At 36.8% G+C, this 19721-nt stretch overlaps 1 protein-coding gene across 2 annotated transcripts; it reads left to right on the top strand.

The window, feature by feature from the left end:
* Nucleotides 1-279: 279 nt before the first annotated feature.
* Nucleotides 280-13386, top strand: SC5D (sterol-C5-desaturase). Of its 2 annotated transcripts, none has more exons than XM_069470766.1 (5): nucleotides 280-337; nucleotides 8997-9214; nucleotides 9953-10085; nucleotides 11612-11712; nucleotides 12074-13386. In XM_069470766.1, exons 2-5 carry the CDS (start codon nucleotides 9005-9007, stop codon nucleotides 12527-12529), a joined length of 900 nt encoding a protein of 299 aa, XP_069326867.1. In that variant the 5' UTR covers nucleotides 280-337; nucleotides 8997-9004; the 3' UTR covers nucleotides 12530-13386. The 2 variants fall into 2 exon arrangements, with proteins under 2 accessions (XP_069326867.1, XP_069326868.1); XM_069470767.1 differs by lacking the exon at nucleotides 280-337 and adding an exon at nucleotides 569-621.
* Nucleotides 13387-19721: the final 6335 nt, after the last annotated feature.

Below are 19721 nucleotides of genomic sequence, written 5' to 3'. Positions count from 1 at the left end.
CAGTTAAGAAACACACACACACAAAACGTGAAAACGCCCCCCGCCGCCGCCTCGGCAGCCTAATCGCGTTCCCGCCCCCCACTTTCGGTCCGGGAGGCGGAGGGGGCGTGGCCGAGCGCGCGGTGCCCACGTGACCGCGGAGAGCCGCGCACCGGCGGGTCGCGCGATCCGCCGTCATATCAGCTTATGCCGCCGGCCCCTGATTGGCTGGCCGCTCCTGCCGCCCTGCGCGCGGCCTGTGGTGCCGCCCCTCCCGGCCCAGCCCGCCGGCCGACTGCTAACCCGCCCTGGCAGCCTGGCCAGCCGCTGCGTCTGGGGCGACTGCGGACCGCACCAGGTGGGCACTGCGGGTGGGTGGGGGAAGGAGGCGGATTACCCCTCCTGGTAATGCGGGCCAGGGGAGGAGCGGAAGAAAAGGGGATGGAGAGAAATTAGCAAGGTGCGGCCCAGGTAGGGAAGGCCGAGGGCGCGCTCGGAGCTTTCGTTTCACCGTACCGCAAGGCGCTATTGCATCCCTCCCAGATGCCAGGCACCAGGCAGGTGTCGCGAACGCTGAGGGGAAGCCGACCCTGCGGTGGCGCGTAGGAGAGATTGGCAGGTAGCCGGGCATCCTTAGAACAGGTGCGAGGGCTGTGCCAGGGCGAGTGCGGAGCGTGGGGGACGCACGCTGGCCTGGGCTGGCAGAGGGTTGAGACCGAACTGAGACCTCCGACTGAGGGGTCTTCCATTGACAAGAGTAGGGATTTCTGGATCGATGTGTCATCCAGACACAGACATGGAAGGGCTTGAGGAAAATGCAGTGTTTGATGTTGGCTATTGCGGATCTGTTATCCAAGGGAAGTCTGGCTGCTAAACACTAATGCTTTACTTTTTCCTTCGTTCTTGGGTTTTTTTGGGGGGGGGGGCGGGGGGCAAAGGAGTTAGTCGGTATCTGAACTCTTGACCATTGCAGTGCAAGCCTCAGTTACTCTAATTAGGATGGAGGGACAATTTAGGGTTTGAGCAGAGGAGAAGAGAATGGGAAATAATCTATTACTTTAGCATTGTAAAAGGAAAACTCATGTATACTGCCATCCTGTGTTATAGCAGAGTAGATTTGGAGGTGGTATGTGTGAAGAAAACATTACCTCAATAGATAAGTTTCCAAACTGGAAAGTTTGTGGTAGCCTGGTATTTTTAGCCGAAACCTTCTGTGAAGTTACTTGTGTTTATGTCACTATCATTTTTAAGTTTTAATGATAAATACCTAATGGATAATAAATACATGACCCCTGATCATTTGTAGAGTGCTTTTCCATTCATTATGTAATGTAATTAGGATGGAGTGATACTCAGAATTCCCCCATCTGCACATAAAACATCTTGAGAGAGAACATTATGCAGTAGCAAAGAGAACAGGCTCTGGAACGTACATCACAGCTGTTACTTGTTACTGAAAAATTATTTAAATACCCTGATCTCAATTTCCCTGTCTGTAAAGTGGGGATTATAGAAGTAGCCACTTCATACAGTTGTGAGAGTTAAGTTATACAAGAAGTGCTTAAAATAATACCTGGTTCTCAACAAATGTTAGCTATTTTCTATACTTTTTAAGTTAAGCAAAAAGGTAATAATAGACTCAGTCGTTCTAAGCCCAATATTGTTCTATTGATAACTGTATTTTAAGAAAAGTTTTCTTTACTTCTGCAAAGATAAAATATCAGCTTCTGTTTCAAGCAGTCGTACTTAGTGTCTGTGGAGCCCCTTAATTGAGGGGTTATAACCCCTGAAAATTGTATGCAAAATTACATGAGCTTTTAGAATTTTTAAAAATTAAGTTATTGATGAGGTAGTGGTGAAGAGACAGTAGAAGTTGGTGAAAGTCCATGGACTTTGCAACCAGCCTATGTGTGTTTGAATCCTAGCTCCAGCATTTATTTACTGCATGACTCTGGGCAAGTTAATTGAATTTTCTGTGCCCAGCTTCTTCTGTAAAGTAAAAATAATACTAGTACCCTAATTCTTGAGGTTTCTTCAAAGGGCTAAATGAGTTAATATATGAAAAATATTTATAGTACCTAGTATATAGTAAATATTAATATTGACTACTATCAATTATTTTTCAAAGCAAAGTCAAATGGGACCTTTTTTGCCTTACATTAATTTTGACTCATTTTGGGCTCCCATAACGGTAATAATAATAGCTCTTATTTATTGAGGACCTCTTGTGTCTCAGATAGTGTCAAAAGACTACTTAGTTATCTCCATTTTACAGATGTGGGTCTGAATATAAACTTACCTGGAAATTTAATTGCAGTGATGAGATATTATTATTGATTTCAGAAGATTTTATGTTAAATGTCAGAAATTACAGCAATATATTAATGAATACCTAATTACTATATTGAACAAATAGAATTAATGGAAACTAAAAATTCTACATTTAGGACAGGTTTAATTTTAGTGTCTACACTGCCTCTAGATTGACTGAGGTACTATTCCTCCTCCATTCCAGGCACTGTTTCACTATTGCAGCAATAATGTGCAGGGAATATACAAATTAACACAATTAGCATGGTTTTCAGGTAAAAGCAACATTAAAGAGTTTTTTTAAGTTAGAGACTGATGAAAGTTTTTATTTATACCTGATATTTAAGATTGAATGAAGAAGATTCCTTGCTAATGTTTAAGTTCTTTTTGGCTGTATCTGGGTACTGTGTTGAATTAGGGCTACGTAGCACTATAGGTAACATGTAGATTAGTCTGTCAACTCTTAGCAACCTTTAGCGGTGTACAGTCTCCTTTTCAATTATTAAATGTTTAGGTTCCCTGGTATTACTTACTTAGTGTGCTTCCCCTGCTACACTGCCTCCTTTGACAATCTTCATCTTTATGACTTCAACTACTACCTGTATACAAGGCTTGCTTTTGAATGTCAGATTCATATTTACGTGTGACCTACTTCTTATATTTAGGAGCCCAGATGAACCACAGTTAATTAGATTTTAAGATCCAAATTGAAACCATCATTACTTACCCACTCCCAATCCTACCCCACTGGCATCTACTAGGTCTGCCAATAATTTTTATTTCAGTTTTAATGACACAACCATCCACTCAGACAAGCCAAAATCTCATAGTCATCCTAGATTTTCTACTTTTTCACATTCTGGTATCTGTGGGTTATCCAAGTCCTGTGGATTTTTTGACTTGATAAATCTCTGATGAATGTGGCTATTCTCACTGCTACTGCCTGACATCAGGCTGTCATTTTCTCTGGGTTAGTCTGCCACAGGAGCAACCAGACTACTCTCCCTGCTTCTCATTATTATTCCATATTTCTAATGGGATGGTTTTTATGAAATATGGGTCTAATTATATCTTTTTCCTGCTCAAAAATCTTCAGTGTCTCCCCATTGTGTGTGAGAGAAAGACCAAATTCCTTAGCAGGGCAGCAGATCCCTTCATAGTCTAACACCAATCTCCTCTTAACCTGGTTCATCCCTTAACATGTTTTTCCCTCTGCCTCACACTTACCACACTGTTTGGCACTCTCACTAACCACACCTAGGAAGCCATGAATGTACCATGACCCATGCTTTGCAATCGCTACTTCTATTTAAAATACTGTCCCTAACTTTTCTTTTCTTCTTTTCTTATTTCAGAATATTGCAGGGGTACAAATGTTTTGATTACATGAATTGCTTTTGTATCATTTGAGTCAGAGTTGTAAGTGTGCCCATCACTCAGATAGTGTGCACTGTACCTACCCATTTGGTGTGAATTTACCCCTCCTCTGCTTCCCCCTCCTACCTGATTGATTTCCGATGAATGTTATTTCCATATGTGTACATAGGTGTTGATCAATTAGTTCCAATTTAATGGTGAATACATATGTTTGTTTTTCCATTCTTACGATACTTCACTTAGAAAAATGGTCTCCAGTTCCATCCAGGTTAATACAAGAGGTATTAGTTCACCAATACTTGAGTAGATTAATAAAATGTGGTATATGTATACCATGTAGTACTTACTCAGTCATAAAAAAAAATGGTGAATTAATACCTTTTGTATTATCCCTAATCTTTTCTTTCTGGTGATGTCTGTCCTTCAAAGCCCAAATCTAATGTCATATTCATTAGGAAGCCTTTTATTGTAAGCTGAGGTAGTTGTGTTGTCTTTTCTGATTTCATAGAATTTGCATACACATTTTTATTACAGCACTTGTCATATCAGTGTAATTATTTGTTTCTGTAGTTGCCTTAGCTTTAAAACTGATTTAGACTGTGTCTTTTTGAATTTTGTATGCTCATTACCTAGTGTAGTGCTTAACACTTAATAAATTATTATTTGAATGAATTAACAATGGCATATATCATGAGGGATATGTGTTACTCTCTGGCTTTCAGTGTTAATTAAATTTTTCTTTCCCCGACAGTGAGAAAATGTTCATAATTCATATCATAAGCAAAGGGCTAAACTTCCTAATAAGTAGGGAGCTCCTAGAATTTGACTTTTATGAAGAAACTAAAAACCCAGTGAGAAAATGGGCAAAGGATAAAAACAAATAAACACAGAAAAAAAATAAATTATCCTAAACATATGAAATGATGCTCAACTTCATTCACAATAAAGTAAATGTAAATTGAATATACACCAGGATATCCCTGCTTTCCTATTAGATTGATGCATATGCAAAAGCTTGATGGTATCACTTTACTGGTAAGATTGTAGAGAAATAGGTACTATCCTATGTTGTTTGAGAACTTTCAAAGTAGTATAACCCCTATGGAGAGCATTTTAGCAATACATACTAAAGTTAGATCTACCAAAGTTAACTCTTTGACTTAGCTCTTCTGCTTATAGAACGTTACTCAATGCAGGGTTAGTCATTGTAGCATTATTTGTAAAAGCAAAAGATTGGAACCTATCCAAATATTTATGTATGTGTTAAATAAACAACAGTGAAGTTACACTAAGGAAGACAGGTTCATAGTCCCTTAGCCACAATTTGGAAGTCTGGAAGGCCTTGAAAACCAAAAGTTTGTTTTGTTTTTAAGTTCAGCACTCAAACTCATTTGATGACAAATCCTGACTCAAGCTGACTGAGGCACCCATGGTGGCTTGGTGCACCTAACAGGTATTCCTGCCTGTTGTTTGCTGGTACTGTTGTTGTTGTTGTTTTGTTACTTAGGGCTTAAGTGCATGTGAAAATAGCAAAAATAGTTTAAGATAGCCTACTGGATAAAGACATGCAAAAATGGCAACATCTGTCATTAGTAACAGCACACGACACGGAGTTGTTGTGGGAGCTTGTACATGGTTTGTCTCTGTAGTATCCTACTAAAGGAAGACAGTATGGGAACTACCACCATACATGAGACCACTTGACCGTTCCGGCAATTCTCAAGGCCTGCGTTTATTTGACCTTGGAGCTTGCTCAATGTGAATAGTCCTGTCCCCAGGGTGTGTGAAGAAGAATCATTGTTCAATATCACAGCTCCTGGGGGCACCGTTACCCGTTGGCACTAACAAGAGCCTGACTAAAAATAATTAAAAGTAAATACTAAAGACTGAGATGTCCCTAGGAGGCTTTGAAAAGTTCTGACATTTTCCAGGGATTCTGGAATGATCCCCATAAGCAGGGCTGCGCACATATCCAAGAAATATGGGAGAAGGCTCTACTCTCTTCTCTTTGGCTGACCTTGAGAGTTTGTGCAAGAAGGAAGTGAAGGCTAGTTAGAGTTGTAGACTGCCCACAGAAGTGTTGTAAGCTTGGCCCAACGCACAGCACCTCCACAAAGGACAGGAGACTTATTAGTTCACGGCATTTAAGAAAATCTGTCCACTCTTTAGTAAGAGACTTCAATAGCTGCACATAACAAAGGATAGGGGGGTTATACACTTAGTACAGGAAAGTCACTTAAATGCACAGCAAGAACAACTACAAAGTGAAGCCCTGGGGCAGGGGAGGGTATACACAGAATCTGATTTCCAGAGTTGCACATTATATTATTTAAAGTGTTCCATTTGCCACAAAAAAATTATAAAACACAAAGTATGGCCCATACACACAAAAAAGGCAATCAATAGGAACTGTCCCTGAGAAAGTCCATGTTGGACTTACTGGGCAAAGACCCTAAGTCATCTACTGTAAATATATTAAAAGAACTAAAGAAAGAACAGCACTTATAAATAACTAAAAGAAAGTATGAGAACAATTTCCCAAGTAGAGACTATCAGTAAAGTGATAGAAATTATTTTTTAAAGAACCAAATGGAAATTCAGAAGTTGAAAACTACAGTAACTGAAATTTAAAATTAACTGTTTAGCTTAATAGCAGATTTGAGCTGATAGAACACAGAATCAAAGAACCTGAAGATAGGTCAGTTGAGATTATATAGTCAGGAATAGAAAGAAAAAAGAATGAAAAATGAACACAGCCTCAGAGAATTGGGGGCCACCATCAAGCATACCACCATAAGCACAATGAGAGTCCCAGAAGGAGAAGAGAGAAATGTATAAGAAGATTATTTTAACAAATAGTGGCCCCAAACTGTCCAAATTTGATGGCAAACTTGAAACTGTACATCGAAGAAGCTCAACAGTATAAGGGATGGGTTTCTTTTTGGGGTGATGAAAAATTTCTGAAACTAAATAGTGGTAATGATTGCATAGCTCTGAGAATATGCTAAAAAAACTAGTGAATCGTGTACTTTAAAACAGTGAATTTTATGGTATGTGAATTCTATCTTAATAAAGCTGTTTAATTAAAAACAAGAAGGAGGATATTCTTAATATAGAGATGGAAAGATCTCCAAGATACATATTATGTATAAAAAGAAAGGAACTTCACAGTGTATACAGTGTGCCACTTTTTGTAAGGAAAGAGGGAAAGAAAAAATTGTAGGTGTTTGATCTTACATTAAAAAACACAGTAAGGGGTGGCTCACGCCTGTAATCCTAGCACTCTGGGAGGCCGAGGTGGGCGGATCGTTTGAGCTCAGGAGTTCGAGACCAGCCTGAGCAAGAGCGAGACCCCATCTCTACTAAAAAATAGAAAGAAATTATATAGACAGCTAAAAATATATATAGAAAAAATTAGCCGGGCATGGTGGCACATGCCTGTAGTCCCAGCTACTCGGGAGGCTGAGACAGGAGGATCCTTTGAGCTCAGGAGATTGAGGTTGCTGTGAGCTAGGCTGACGCCATGGCACTCACTCTAGCCTGGGCAACAGAGTGAGACTCTGTCTCAAAAGAAAAAAAAAAAACACACAGTAAGGATTCAGATTTTGTTAGAGTCACAGGAAACTAACATATGGTCACCCAGAGAGCTGAAGTGAGATGACGATTGCAATTTACAGAGACATGGGTGGAAACGACACTTCTCATTGTATATCTTTTCATATGGATTTCACATTTTGAGAAATTTTCAATTTCTCAATTGCTCACTATATGATAAATTTTTAAGTGACTTTCTAAATCCCTATGGGGATTTAGAGGGGAAAACTCATGGGGAATCTAGTGGGAGAAATAGGCTACAAATAAGTAAATATATATCTTCGGAATTTTCCTTTCCTATAGGCTATTTTATTTCATAAATTGATGTTTACTTACATAGCCCAAAATGTGGGAGATAAAGGCCATTTGAATACCTGAAATCTGTTATGAGTAGGCAGTTTGCAGACTGGTTTTTTTGTTGTTGGTGTTTAAAAATCTCCCTTATAAATGAGAGATGTTTTAGATGCTGAGCACATTTTCTTCTGCAAACAATGCAATGAAGAATGAGTGAGTAGAACATAAATGATAGATTCCATGGTCAGATCACAAATAATGTCACTGGACTGTATTGTAATAGAACCATGAATATGGAATAGACTTAAACATTTTTTGAATTGACTAAACTTTTTTAAAGTTTAAGGATCTGGAACAGGACTTGGCGAACTTTTTTTGTAAAGGGCCAAATAGTAAATATCTTTGTGTTCGCCATACGGTCTCTGTTGCGACCACTCAACTCTGCCTTTGTAGCAGAAAAGCCAGCCATGGACAATATGTAAACATCTGGGTACATCTGTGTTCCAGTAAAGCTTATTTACAAAAACAGGCTCAGGGTTTGGCCCGTGGACTACAGTTTGCCAACTCCTGACCTAGAATATTGATTAGGGGGAGAGAAATAGACATGTTCTGGTTCTTAACACCAAGAATACTTCTTGGCCGGGCACATTGGCTCACACCTGTAATTCTAGCACTTTGGGAGCCCCAGGCAGTAGGATCACTTGAGGTCAGGAGCTTGAGACCAGCCTGAGCAAGAGAGAGACCCCATCTCTACAAAAAATAGAAAAATCAGCCAGGTTTGGTGGCATACATCTGTAGTTCCAGCTACTTGGGAGGCTGAGGCAGGAGGATTGCTTGAGTCCAGGAGTTTGGGGTTGCAGTGAGCTATGATGATGCCACTGCACTCTAGCCCAGGCAACAGAGCCAGACCCTGCCTTCTTTTTTAAAAAAAGAAAAACACTTCTCCCTTTGTTCTGTCAGTGAGTGTGTCACCAGAACAGGTAGTCCCTGGTTTCCATGGTTGTGTTTGCAGCATAGGTACCTTTTAGAAAATTTATCTTAGGTCTCAGCGCTGAAGCAAAAATCTCTGAAATATGAATCCTTGAAGGAGAGCAATGCAGCTGAAACTTGTACCTGACAGAGTAAACCCTGTATTCCCATCTTTACTATTTGTCATATTGCCACAGGATGCAATAGGAAAGAACACTAAAATGGAATTGCACTTGGGCATAATAGCTTGATGACCCTAGAGAAAAACTTCCTGTCCCCGTATATGATATGAAGAAATTGGAATACACATGATATTTAAGTCCCCTCCGGCTTTAAAGATGGCATTCAGAGGATTCTAGTAGCAGAAGACTTGTACCACATGTGATTTTTCTTAAATTGGGAACTTAGATATAGTTTCTGAAAAATTTTTGCTTAGACATGGTAAGTAATTGTTACATGTGTTTATCTTTTAGGGGCTAAGATGGATCTTGTACTCAATGTTGCAGATTATTATTTTTTTACACCTTACATATATCCAGCCACGTGGCCAGAGGATGATATCTTCAGACAAACTATTAGTCTCCTGATTGTAACAAATATTGGTGCTTATATCCTTTATTTCTTCTGTGCAACACTGAGCTATTATTTTGTCTATGATCATGGATTAATGAAACATCCACAATTTTTAAAGGTAAGAGATTTTCTTACCTATTTTCTAACTACTGTTACAGTAAAAATAATATGATAAACTTGTGAGATTTTGAGATGAAACTGATTATATATAACTTTAATAATTAAACTTTTGATACAATCACAAATGAGTTAGATATTTTTATGAGGGCTGATCTCTTCTTTCCTTAATTTAAACAAATCTAGCTTTTTTAAAAAAGCTATAAGTCTGATATCTTATCTTGCTAGATACATAGAGGAGAACTATGCTGAGATTGAAGAATAAATAAATGCACACATTTATTTAATTCTTTTAATATATGACTTTCACAAATTGAAATTTTTTTTTTTGTCTAGATAGAGGATTCAATCTCACTAGTTTCAGAGCTGTTTAGAAATCATTTTTCCATTTCAGTTATTTGTATTTGTTATTCCAAGGACTGACCAACAACAAAAAAATAGAATGGGGATAGAAGTTAATTATGAAAGAAATGATTATTCCATAATAGAAGTTTAGAATGTAGATTTTGTGGGAAGGAGAAAGATTTCAGAATCTAAAATATTTATTGCATTTGCTCAGTACAAAAGAAATTACTTTCTTACATACCCATTCCCACATATTAAAATTTTAATAGAAACAGTTTGGAGGTAAGCCCCTTCATATGAAAGGAATTTTAAAAATTTAATCCAAAATAATTTTATCCTAGTTTTGTGTAACATAGATTTTGTGATTTATAAGTATTGGAAATTTCATTTTCAGAATCAAGTCTCTCGAGAGATTAAGTTTACTGTCCAGGCATTGCCATGTATGAGTGTTCCTACTGTTGCGTTGTTCCTGCTAGAGCTGAGAGGTTACAGCAAATTGTATGACGACATAGGAGAGTTTCCAAGTGGTAAGTAACTAACGTGAATATTCGTCAGGAGGCAAGTTGGTCTCTTTATAGAACCAAATCTGCCTCTTTTTTTCTTCTTTTAAAATAATTACAAATTATTCATTTGTTTTTAATGTTTTATTTCCTACATTTGTGTCTTGCCACTTATATGCATTTCTTTAGTTTTGTCTGTCAATTTTAAAGTCTGTTGTAGATGAGATTGTGCCTGGGAGAAGACTGGAGTGATCAGCGATAGAGCCCTGCATTTGTTTTCTATTCTTGTTACTGAATTCAGATTTCTAAAAAAAAAAATGAGTTGTACAGATAATTGTTGAAAATCAGAAAATACAGATTCTTAAAAATCCATTCTCTTGCTACTTAGAAACTGATAATTTTTTGGTATATATCCTTACACTTTTCTGTGCCTGTAGACTTCATTATTTACACAGATGAAGTCCTGTGCATACTGGTTTGGACCCTGATTTTTTTTTTTCTGTTAGCAATACATATGCCCATATTTTCATTTCAATAAATATTGACATTACATAGTATATTAGTCATAGCATTTTAGTGTGTGGATAGCCGTAATTTATGTGAAGGATTCCCAAGTGTTAGACCTTCAGATTGTTACTCTTTTTTTTTCCATGATAAACAGTCCTGCAGTGACAAAACTCTTGTGAAATTCTGAAATTATTTTAAGATACATTTTTAGTATATGTAGTATATAGAAAGTAAGAGTAATAGTATTATTCAGTGTTAATATGTGCTAGTGACGGTTCTAAACTCTTCCCATGTATCAATCCATTTTTTCCTACAGCAATTCTATGAGGTAGGTACTATTTATTACTGTGCTCCTTTGATAGGTGAGTAAATGAGATGTAGAGTTTCAGTAACAAATAGGTGGCAGATTTGAGACTTGAATGCAGGTTTGCTGGCACCAATGCCCACGAGGGAACAAAAAATTGTATATTAGCATGATGAATTAGGTGGGCCTTGAAAAATAAATAGAATATGAGTAAAAATATGGGGAGGGAGGGCATTCTAGATTCTTGGAAAAGTATGAGGAAAGGTACAGAGGTAAGACCTCAACACGTAGGGAGGACATTGAGAAAACCAGCCTGGTTAGAGCAGAAGTCCAGGAATGAGGCTGGAAAGATCAGAATGGGTTGGAATAAATGCTAGGTTTAAGGTATTTAGTGGAAAATAAAGTTTTAAGCAGGGAGATAATATGTAAAGATATGTTTTAGGAAGAGTAATATGAAGGAAATGACTATTCTCAGAGATTTAAATAGTAAAGATGCCTTAGTAGTACACTCTTGTGTTTTATAAATATCTTTATAATTTAATTAAGAAACACTTTAGGTGGGACATTTCCAGCACATATGAGAAGGAAATGAGTAAATGACCAGATTCCAGGGAGTCAGGGGAGATCAGTTTACGGTGTTTGAGTCTAGGATCCCATTTTTCACTTAGATGGACATGTAAAAAGTCAACTCTAATCCTAGGAGCCAACGTTTGATTATTCTGTTTCCTGTTGTCTCTTCTAGGCTGGTTTCAACTCATTGTCAGTGTAATATCATTCCTCTTTTTCACTGACATGTTGATCTACTGGATTCACAGAGGCCTTCATCATAGACTTGTATATAAGGTAGAGTCATTTGTGGGGGAAAGAAAAAAAAAATTACACATACCAGCAATGTATGATTACGAATTCTGTTCTGTTTCCAAAAATTTCCTCTATCTATATTAAATGCCTAAGTAGCCATAGTCATGACAGCTATTATGAGGCACATTTTGTTTTGAGGTACATTTTTATTTATGGGTCTGCAGGAGCTGTCTTAGAATTTTACTGTTTTGCGATAAAGAGGAAGGGCATTTTATAAAGTGATTTTGCTAATTTCAAAAGGATTTTCTAGCTAGGTCATTCCCACAACATGAGTATGGAAAGCTAAGTTGAATGTTACACTGGGTAATGTTTGTGGTGCTAACTGTGTCCTTTTCTTCTATAGCACATACATAAACCTCATCATATTTGGAAGATTCCTACTCCATTTGCAAGTCATGCTTTTCACCCTTTGGATGGCTTCCTTCAGAGTCTACCTTACCATATATACCCTTTCATTTTTCCATTACATAAGGTGGTTTATTTAGGTTTGTACATCTTGGTTAATATCTGGACGATTTCCATTCATGATGGTGATTTTCGTGTCCCCGAAATCTTAAAGCCATTCATTAATGGCTCAGCTCATCATACAGACCACCACGTGTTCTTTGACTACAACTATGGACAGTATTTCACATTGTGGGATAGAATTGGAGGCTCATTCAAAAATCCCTCCTCCTTTGAGGGGAAGGGACCACTTAGTTATGTGAAGAAGATGACAGAAGAAAAGTGCAACAGCCATGAAGAAAATGGTTGTAAAAATGAAAAATTATTCAATGGAGAGCTTACAAAGACTGAGTAGATTATTACCCAGTTATTGTTAAATATTTTTAATAAGGAAAACTACTCTGTGTACAGCCAAGATACATAGCATTGGTATCATTTGAAAATCAGCATTGTGAGTTCTGCTGAGGAATGATCATAATGGTAATCAAGAGAAGATAAAGTGAACACCAAGATTTTAGTCTCATGCTTAAAAGGCCAAATGTTGATCCATGGGACAACTTGTGTCTTTCTAGCCAGCAGATCTGTAGTTTGTATAGCCTCAACAACAATTTTAAATAAAATAGAGAATAAGTGATTAAGGGGACTAGGCTATATCCTTTTGTCTTAATCCATCTGTATTCATTAAAGAAAATTCATTGTGCTTAATAATACCAAGACTAAGCACCATAACCAAGAAATGCTAATACAAAGATTGGTCCTTGTTTCAGCAATGGTTAATTCTTCAGTATTGGTATGACAATGACTACTGATACTACTTTATTCAAGTGGAAACATCAGTGTGAAAAAAATTTGGATAAATTATCTATGTAAATGACCTAATTGATAGCAGATGTAATAAGACTATCCTCTTCCTACACATAGGAGGCTCATTCTCTGGGGACATTGTCAAATACTACATCTTACTGATGAATAAATAAATTGGAATTTTAAAAATATCGATACTACCATGATTTAATCCAGATCTGGGATTATGTAACTAAAGGTTTTGATGGTTATTGTTTAAAACCATTATTTAATAAATATAAAAATATGTGAATCTGAATCTATTTGGAAAGAGAAATGTGATGCCCAAGTGATATATTTGGCACTACTAATTTTTTAATGGATGCACTGCACTTTTGATGTTTCAAAGTCACAAGCCTGTGATTTTTTTATAAAAGGAAATAATTGTCGAATATTTAGACCCATTACTGAAGATTTGTTTTGAAATCTTGTTTTCCCTCTTCTCCTTTCACTTTTCCCCACTTCTTCTGCAAAAAGATTTAACAAATACTTTCATGAAGAAATGTGTGTCATAATATAAATATATTGGAAAAACGTGTTTGTAAAGGCATTCTTTAAGCTATTTATGTAAAAATCAATAAAAATTGATTATTAGTATTATTAAACTCTATCAGTTAAATACTGTACTAGCACAAAATGTTCTTTGTACAGATTTTTTGCCAGTTTGCAACCACAGAAATGATGTGGATTGTTAAGTGTTTTAGAGCAGGGGTCCCCAACCTACGGAGAGTTGTATAATTATTTAATTATATATTACAATGTAATAATAACAGAAATAAAGTTAACAGTAAATGTAATATGCTTGAATCATCCCAAAACCATCCTGGTCTGTGGAAAAATTTTCTTCCATGAAAACGGTCCCTGGTGCCAAAAAGGTTGGGACCATTTTAGAACATCCTCAGATGCTCAATGTCAAGGAGAGAAAAGGGGTATATGGGGGGGTATTACAATCTTTTTATATTTCACATCTTTATTAGATATGAGTGTTTTAGCAAGAGACCAGTCATAAAATTTAATGCCTAAGATCCAGAAGAAAATGTATTTTCTCTTTGAGTTACAATGGTGTCTTACTTAAGTGTACCAATTAGTATTTTGTAAGGGGTAAATGCAGTTGAGTGCCTTCCACTAATCCCACCAGCCCCCAGTGCTCTACTTTGCTTAAGAAAAAGAAGACAATCAAGGAGAAGTAAACTTTGTTCCCATATAATAGTAACAGCTAATACTTACTGAGCTTTTCCTTTTTGCCCGGAAACTAGACAAACTTTGACATGAGAAAACTAGGACCCAGGGAGGTTAAGTAACTATTCAAAGTTTGTTTCTCTGTCATGTACAGTTGGATGTGGATATTTCTGGTCAGAGGGCAGCTTTCCATGTTGACATTCTGCGACCTAGGCTCCTCTCATCTTGGGGCTCTGCCTTTCTTTTAGTCCACAGAGCCCTCTTTGTTGAAGGAGCACATAGGGAAAGAAGGAAAAGATGGCACCTGGAAAATTTTTATGGATCAGCCTGGAAATGGTGCGTATCCCTCTTGCCCACATTCCTTCAGACAAAACTCAGTCATCTGGCCCACCTAACTGAGGGATTCTGGGAAATGTGTTCAGCTGTGTGCCTGGGAGGAAGGGAACACCAGCTTCTTGAACAGCTAGCCAACTGGCCATAGCCATGTAGTTTATTCCCTTCTTCTGGAGGAGATTAAAGGAGATAAAGATGTTGAAATGGTGAATAAGCTTAGAAGTTATTTCAGGTTATCCACAAACTGGTTGTCTTAGTGTCTTTAATGTCATAACTCCAATGTGAGTATTAAAGTTTCCTGTAGACGCTTATTGCTGTGTAGCTAATAAAGAAAGGACATATTTTAGTGGAGGGAGAGGGTTCCTCAAAGGTGTTAGACATAATTAAACTAGTCTCTGCCCTCTCACCCTTCTCAAATTCTGGTCATCTGAAGCAGTATTATATTAGGTAATCCTGACATTGTTTTATAAACTACTACCACATTCTCCTATTCTCTATTAGAGGAATTCAGAGAAGATTCATGGAAGTGAGGTTCTAAATTCCCTTTGACAGGTGAGTTTGAAACCTTTTATAGTTAAGGGACAAAGTGAAGATAAAAGGTTACATTTTCTACTTTTATGGTAGAAATTGTGAAGATGATGCAAGAACACATTTTAAACACCTGGAGACACTTAGAATCTTCAACTTTCTGTAATACTGAATGCTGTGAATTTCCTACTTCTCATCCTCCTGCATCATGTTTCTTTTTCTTTAAGTTAGGGTCAGATGTGGAAGAGAATTATGAGTTCAGTTTTTGACACATGGAGTTTACAGTGCAGGTAGGTTTATATAGAGATGATGTCTGGGAGGAAGATGGAAACTAGGGAGACGACTCAGAACAAAGAGATCTGGGATTAACCCAGATAGAAGGAAAGTTTGAAATCATGAGCTTGCCACCGACAGCATAAAAAAAATATGCAAAGAAACTAACTTGGGTGCTACGGGTCTGAAGGTGTTCCCCATAATTCATATGTTGAAATTTAATTGCCAATGTTATAGTATTAAGAGGTGGGGCCTCTAGGAGGTGATTCAGTCAGGAGCTCCAGATCCCTTATGAATGGTATTAATGACCTTATAAAAGAGGTGTAAAGGAGTCGTTTGTCCCTTTTGCCCTTCCGTCCCTTCTAACACATGAGGACACAGCATTCCCCCTCCAGAGGACACAGCAACAAGGTGCCATCTTAGAAGCAAAGACTGGGCCCTCACCAGACTCCACGCCCACCGGTGCCTTAATCTTGGACTTCCCTGCCTCCAGTTCCCAGAACTGTGGGAAAATAAATTTCTGTTATTTATAAATTACCCAGTCTAAGATACTTTGTCAAAGCAGCATGAACAGACTAAGACAAGGGGAAAAGAACTTCCTTTCCTAGTCTTTCTGACTGCAAACTTAAGACACTTGACTGGCAATCTTATTTCAGCACTTAAAGCTTTCTATCATCTATTATGGTTATGTACACCTTATTTCTTCCAAATAAGATTCTTGGAAAGTAGAGACCATGTCTGAATCATCATTGTATTAAACCATGCATCTTTAGAAAATGCCCAAGACGTGGTTGAGGTTCGATAAATATTTTGCTCAATGTATTAATGAAATAGTGGAAATGTCATTCTCTTCAATACATATTTAATGAACCCCTAATAGGTGCTAAATACTGTGCTAGGTACAAATTTTTAATCTGTTCTGATGCTTTTTCTTTTTAGCCAACAATTTGTTTCTCATTTATTCATTAGCTGACATTTGTTGAGTGCCTTGAGGGACTCACGGGGAAGTAAAGAGAATCAAAGATGGTCCCCCCATCAAAGGTAGACTCTTACCCTTTTTTTCTCACTCAATGTCTGGAAACAAAAACCCACTAGTACCCCAGATGAATCAGTAATACAAGAACTGAATAGAGGGTCAAATGAATCTGTATACCCAGCACTTACGACAATACTCTGGATACAAAAAGAAAATCCTCAAAGATACTGGTTGATTAGACCAAAAAAGTACAAACACAGGAGGATAATCTATAATTTCATCTCAGAGGAATTGTAGTTGCTAAGAGCTTTGGCGTTAAACAAGTTTGAGTCCTAGCTATCGCCATTTGCAGGTTTCATGACCTTGGATTCTCCATCTGTAAATAGATGAAAATACTGCCTATCTAATAAGATGAAGTAAGTTAGAAGCACTCAGATGTCAATTCAGGCCATTATGCATGTAAATTGTGCTTAATGCTTTTTCTTTCTAGGTTCAGTGGTTATTGTCATTACACCTCACACCTCAGATATCCCCTCCATAGAATTGAATTGCAGGGGGAAAAGCCACACTTACACCTTAAAATTCGAAGGGGAAAGGCATTGAAGTGAAATAGAGATAGAGGATACAGAGGAAAATAAGAAAAACTAAAATCAATGCATTATCATTTACTGTTAAATTATCTTTAAAGAGTTGTAAAATACTACGTATATTATCTGTTATACAATTTCACTTAAAAAGCACATTGCTATGGTTTATATGTTGCTGTAAACCATAAGGCCAGTTTACATGATTTGGAGATAAAATAGAAAAAACATAGCTTCCTTGAAAAGTAGAATAAATTTTTTATGAAAGGTAAGAAGCAAGTATATGAACTATGTGTCAATGAGCTTTATCAAAGCAGGTTTTGGGTATGGAAAGAAGAATACTTACAAATACATGTTTTAATCAATGTTTGCTCTATTAAATTACACTTGAAATATAATTTTTCTTAAGGCTCTAAGCTCAACTTGAAGATCTTATTATAAGTACAATAAAAGTTGTAAAAAAAATTACATTCTAATTTTGATTAGCAATACGTTTCACACATCAAATTCTCCTAAATATTTAACACCATTTACATATTTTATTAATGACATTTTCTTAAACATTTGATAAGAGAGTTAATATTTTGAGTCACCCACTCAAAAGGCAGACTTGTGTATTTGACAGGTTTTTCAAAACACCTTGGCAACTCATGATTCAAACATAGTGAAACACAAAATAGCATATCAAAAGTTAGTCACTCAGTTTAAAAGTTTTCATACCATAGGTTTTTATTCAGTACTTGCATCATTTTGTTATGTTTTCCTCTATTTTAAGATTATAATTTTACTCACTAAGCCATTTGTTTAGAGGAAAACTTGGCCCACTGTTTTAAACCATGTGCTACCAAACACAGAAACAAATAGAAACCTAGAAAATTAGGGCACAAATATTAAGACAAACATTGTGGTGGTGACTTTCATCAGGACTTTTTTTTCTTTTTGATCAACTTAATGGAAGTATAATTTACATGCAATAAATGCACCCATTTTAACTGTGCAGTTCAATGAGCTTTGACAAACATGTACACCAATGTAACCACTACCCTCAATCAAGATACAGAACATTTTCTTACCAGAACAAGTTTTCTCTCCCTTTGCAGTCAATGTCTCCCCAGCACAAGGTAACCACTCACTTTCTGTCACTGGAGGGTAATTTTGCCTGTTTTAGAATTTCATATAAATCGAATCAGATAGTACGTACTCATGTTTAGTTTCTTTAGCTTAACATGTTTTGAAATTCATGTTATTGCATGTATCTGTAGTTTGTTCCTTTTTATGCTGGATAGGATTCCATTGTAATATACACGGTTTGTTTACCCATGTATCTGTTTATGGATATTTGGTTTATTTCCAGTATGGGGTTATTATGAATAAAGTTGCTACAAACATTTGTAGCATTTATTCATTTGTCTTTGTGAGAATCTATGTTTTTATTTCTCTTTGGTAAATAGCTATTAGAATTGCTGGGTCATAGGGTAGATATATGTTTAATTTTATATAAGTTAATTTTATTAAAAAAAAAAACTGTCTATTTTCCAAAGTGGTCATACCATTTTACATTCCCACTACCAACAATGAGAGTTCCCTTTACTCCGTATCCTCACTAACACTTGGTATTAGCAGTCTTTATTTTTAGCCATTCTTGTGGGTGTGAAGTAGTGTCCCACTGTGGCTTAATTTACATTTTTCTATAACTAATGACATTAAGCAACGTTTCTCCTTTTTTTTTTTTCTGTTTTTATATCTTTTTTTGTGTGAAGTATCTGTTCCAGTCTTTTGGCCATTTTAAAAATTGTTTTTTTTTAAACTTTTGTACCCCCACAATATGCTGAAATAATAATAATAATAAAGTAAAAAAAATTGTTTTTTGTGTGTGTTATTGACTTATAAGAATTCTTTATATAGTGACACATTCTTGGTCAGATGTATGTATTACTAGTTTCATCCAATGTGGCTTGCCTTCTTGTTTCCTTAATGATACCTTTTGATAAGGAAAAATGTTTAATTTTGATTAAGGCCAATTTATCCATTTTTATCTTTTATAGTTACTGCATTTTATTTCCCACCTAATTAATCGTTGCCAACTCCAAAACAAGCCTGGAATTTTCTTTGTGGGAAGGCTTTTGATGATGAGTTCAATTTCTTAGTAGACAAAAGACGTTTCATATTTTCAGTCTTCCTTTGTCAGTTTTGATACATTGTTTACACTGTTTTTTAAGAAATGTGTTCATTTCATTTAAGTCATAAAATTTCTTGCCATGAAGTTGTTTGTAATGTTCCCCTATCTCGCTTGTAATGCTTAGGCTCTGTAGTGTTATTTCCTATTTCATTCCTGATCTCGAAGATTTGTGTTTTCTCTGTCTTTTTTCTTAATCAGTCTGAGAGAATATCAATTTCATTGATCTTTTTAAAGAACCAACTGCTGCTATGGGCTGAATGTATCCCCCCAAATTCATATGTTGAACCTTAATCACCAGTGTGATAGTATTAAGAGGTGGGACTTTTAGGAGGTGACTATATCGTGAGGGCGTGACCCTTGTGAGTGGGATTAATGCCCTAATAAAAGAGGCTTCAGAGAGCTGCCTCCCTCCTTTTCCATTTCTTCTGCCATGTGAAGACACAGTGCTTGTCCCTTCCAGAGGACACAGCATTCAAGGTGCCATCACCAGACACCAAACCTGCCAGTGCCTTGGTCTTGGACTTACAGCTTTCAGAACTGTGCGAAATAAAAAGAAAGACAAAGATGGTCATTATATAATGGTGAAGGGAACAATTCAACAAGACATAACAATCCTAAATACTTATGCACCTAACACAGGCACGCCCGGATT

The sequence above is a fragment of the Eulemur rufifrons genome, chromosome 6 (genome assembly GCF_041146395.1).
Source record: "Eulemur rufifrons isolate Redbay chromosome 6, OSU_ERuf_1, whole genome shotgun sequence".
NCBI classification, from domain to species: Eukaryota; Metazoa; Chordata; class Mammalia; order Primates; family Lemuridae; genus Eulemur; species Eulemur rufifrons.
This window is presented reverse-complemented; position numbering and strand designations above follow the sequence as displayed.

Bases quoted from the DNA above. Each gene is read 5' to 3' on its own strand.
- SC5D (XM_069470766.1), top strand. From the start codon at position 9,005: ATGGATCTTGTACTCAATGTTGCAGATTATTATTTTTTTACACCTTAC. The intron at 10,086-11,611 runs GTAAGTAACTAA...TGTCTCTTCTAG, and splicing joins CATAGGAGAGTTTCCAAGTG to GCTGGTTTCAACTCATTGTC. The intron at 11,713-12,073 runs GTAGAGTCATTT...TTTCTTCTATAG, and splicing joins ATCATAGACTTGTATATAAG to CACATACATAAACCTCATCA.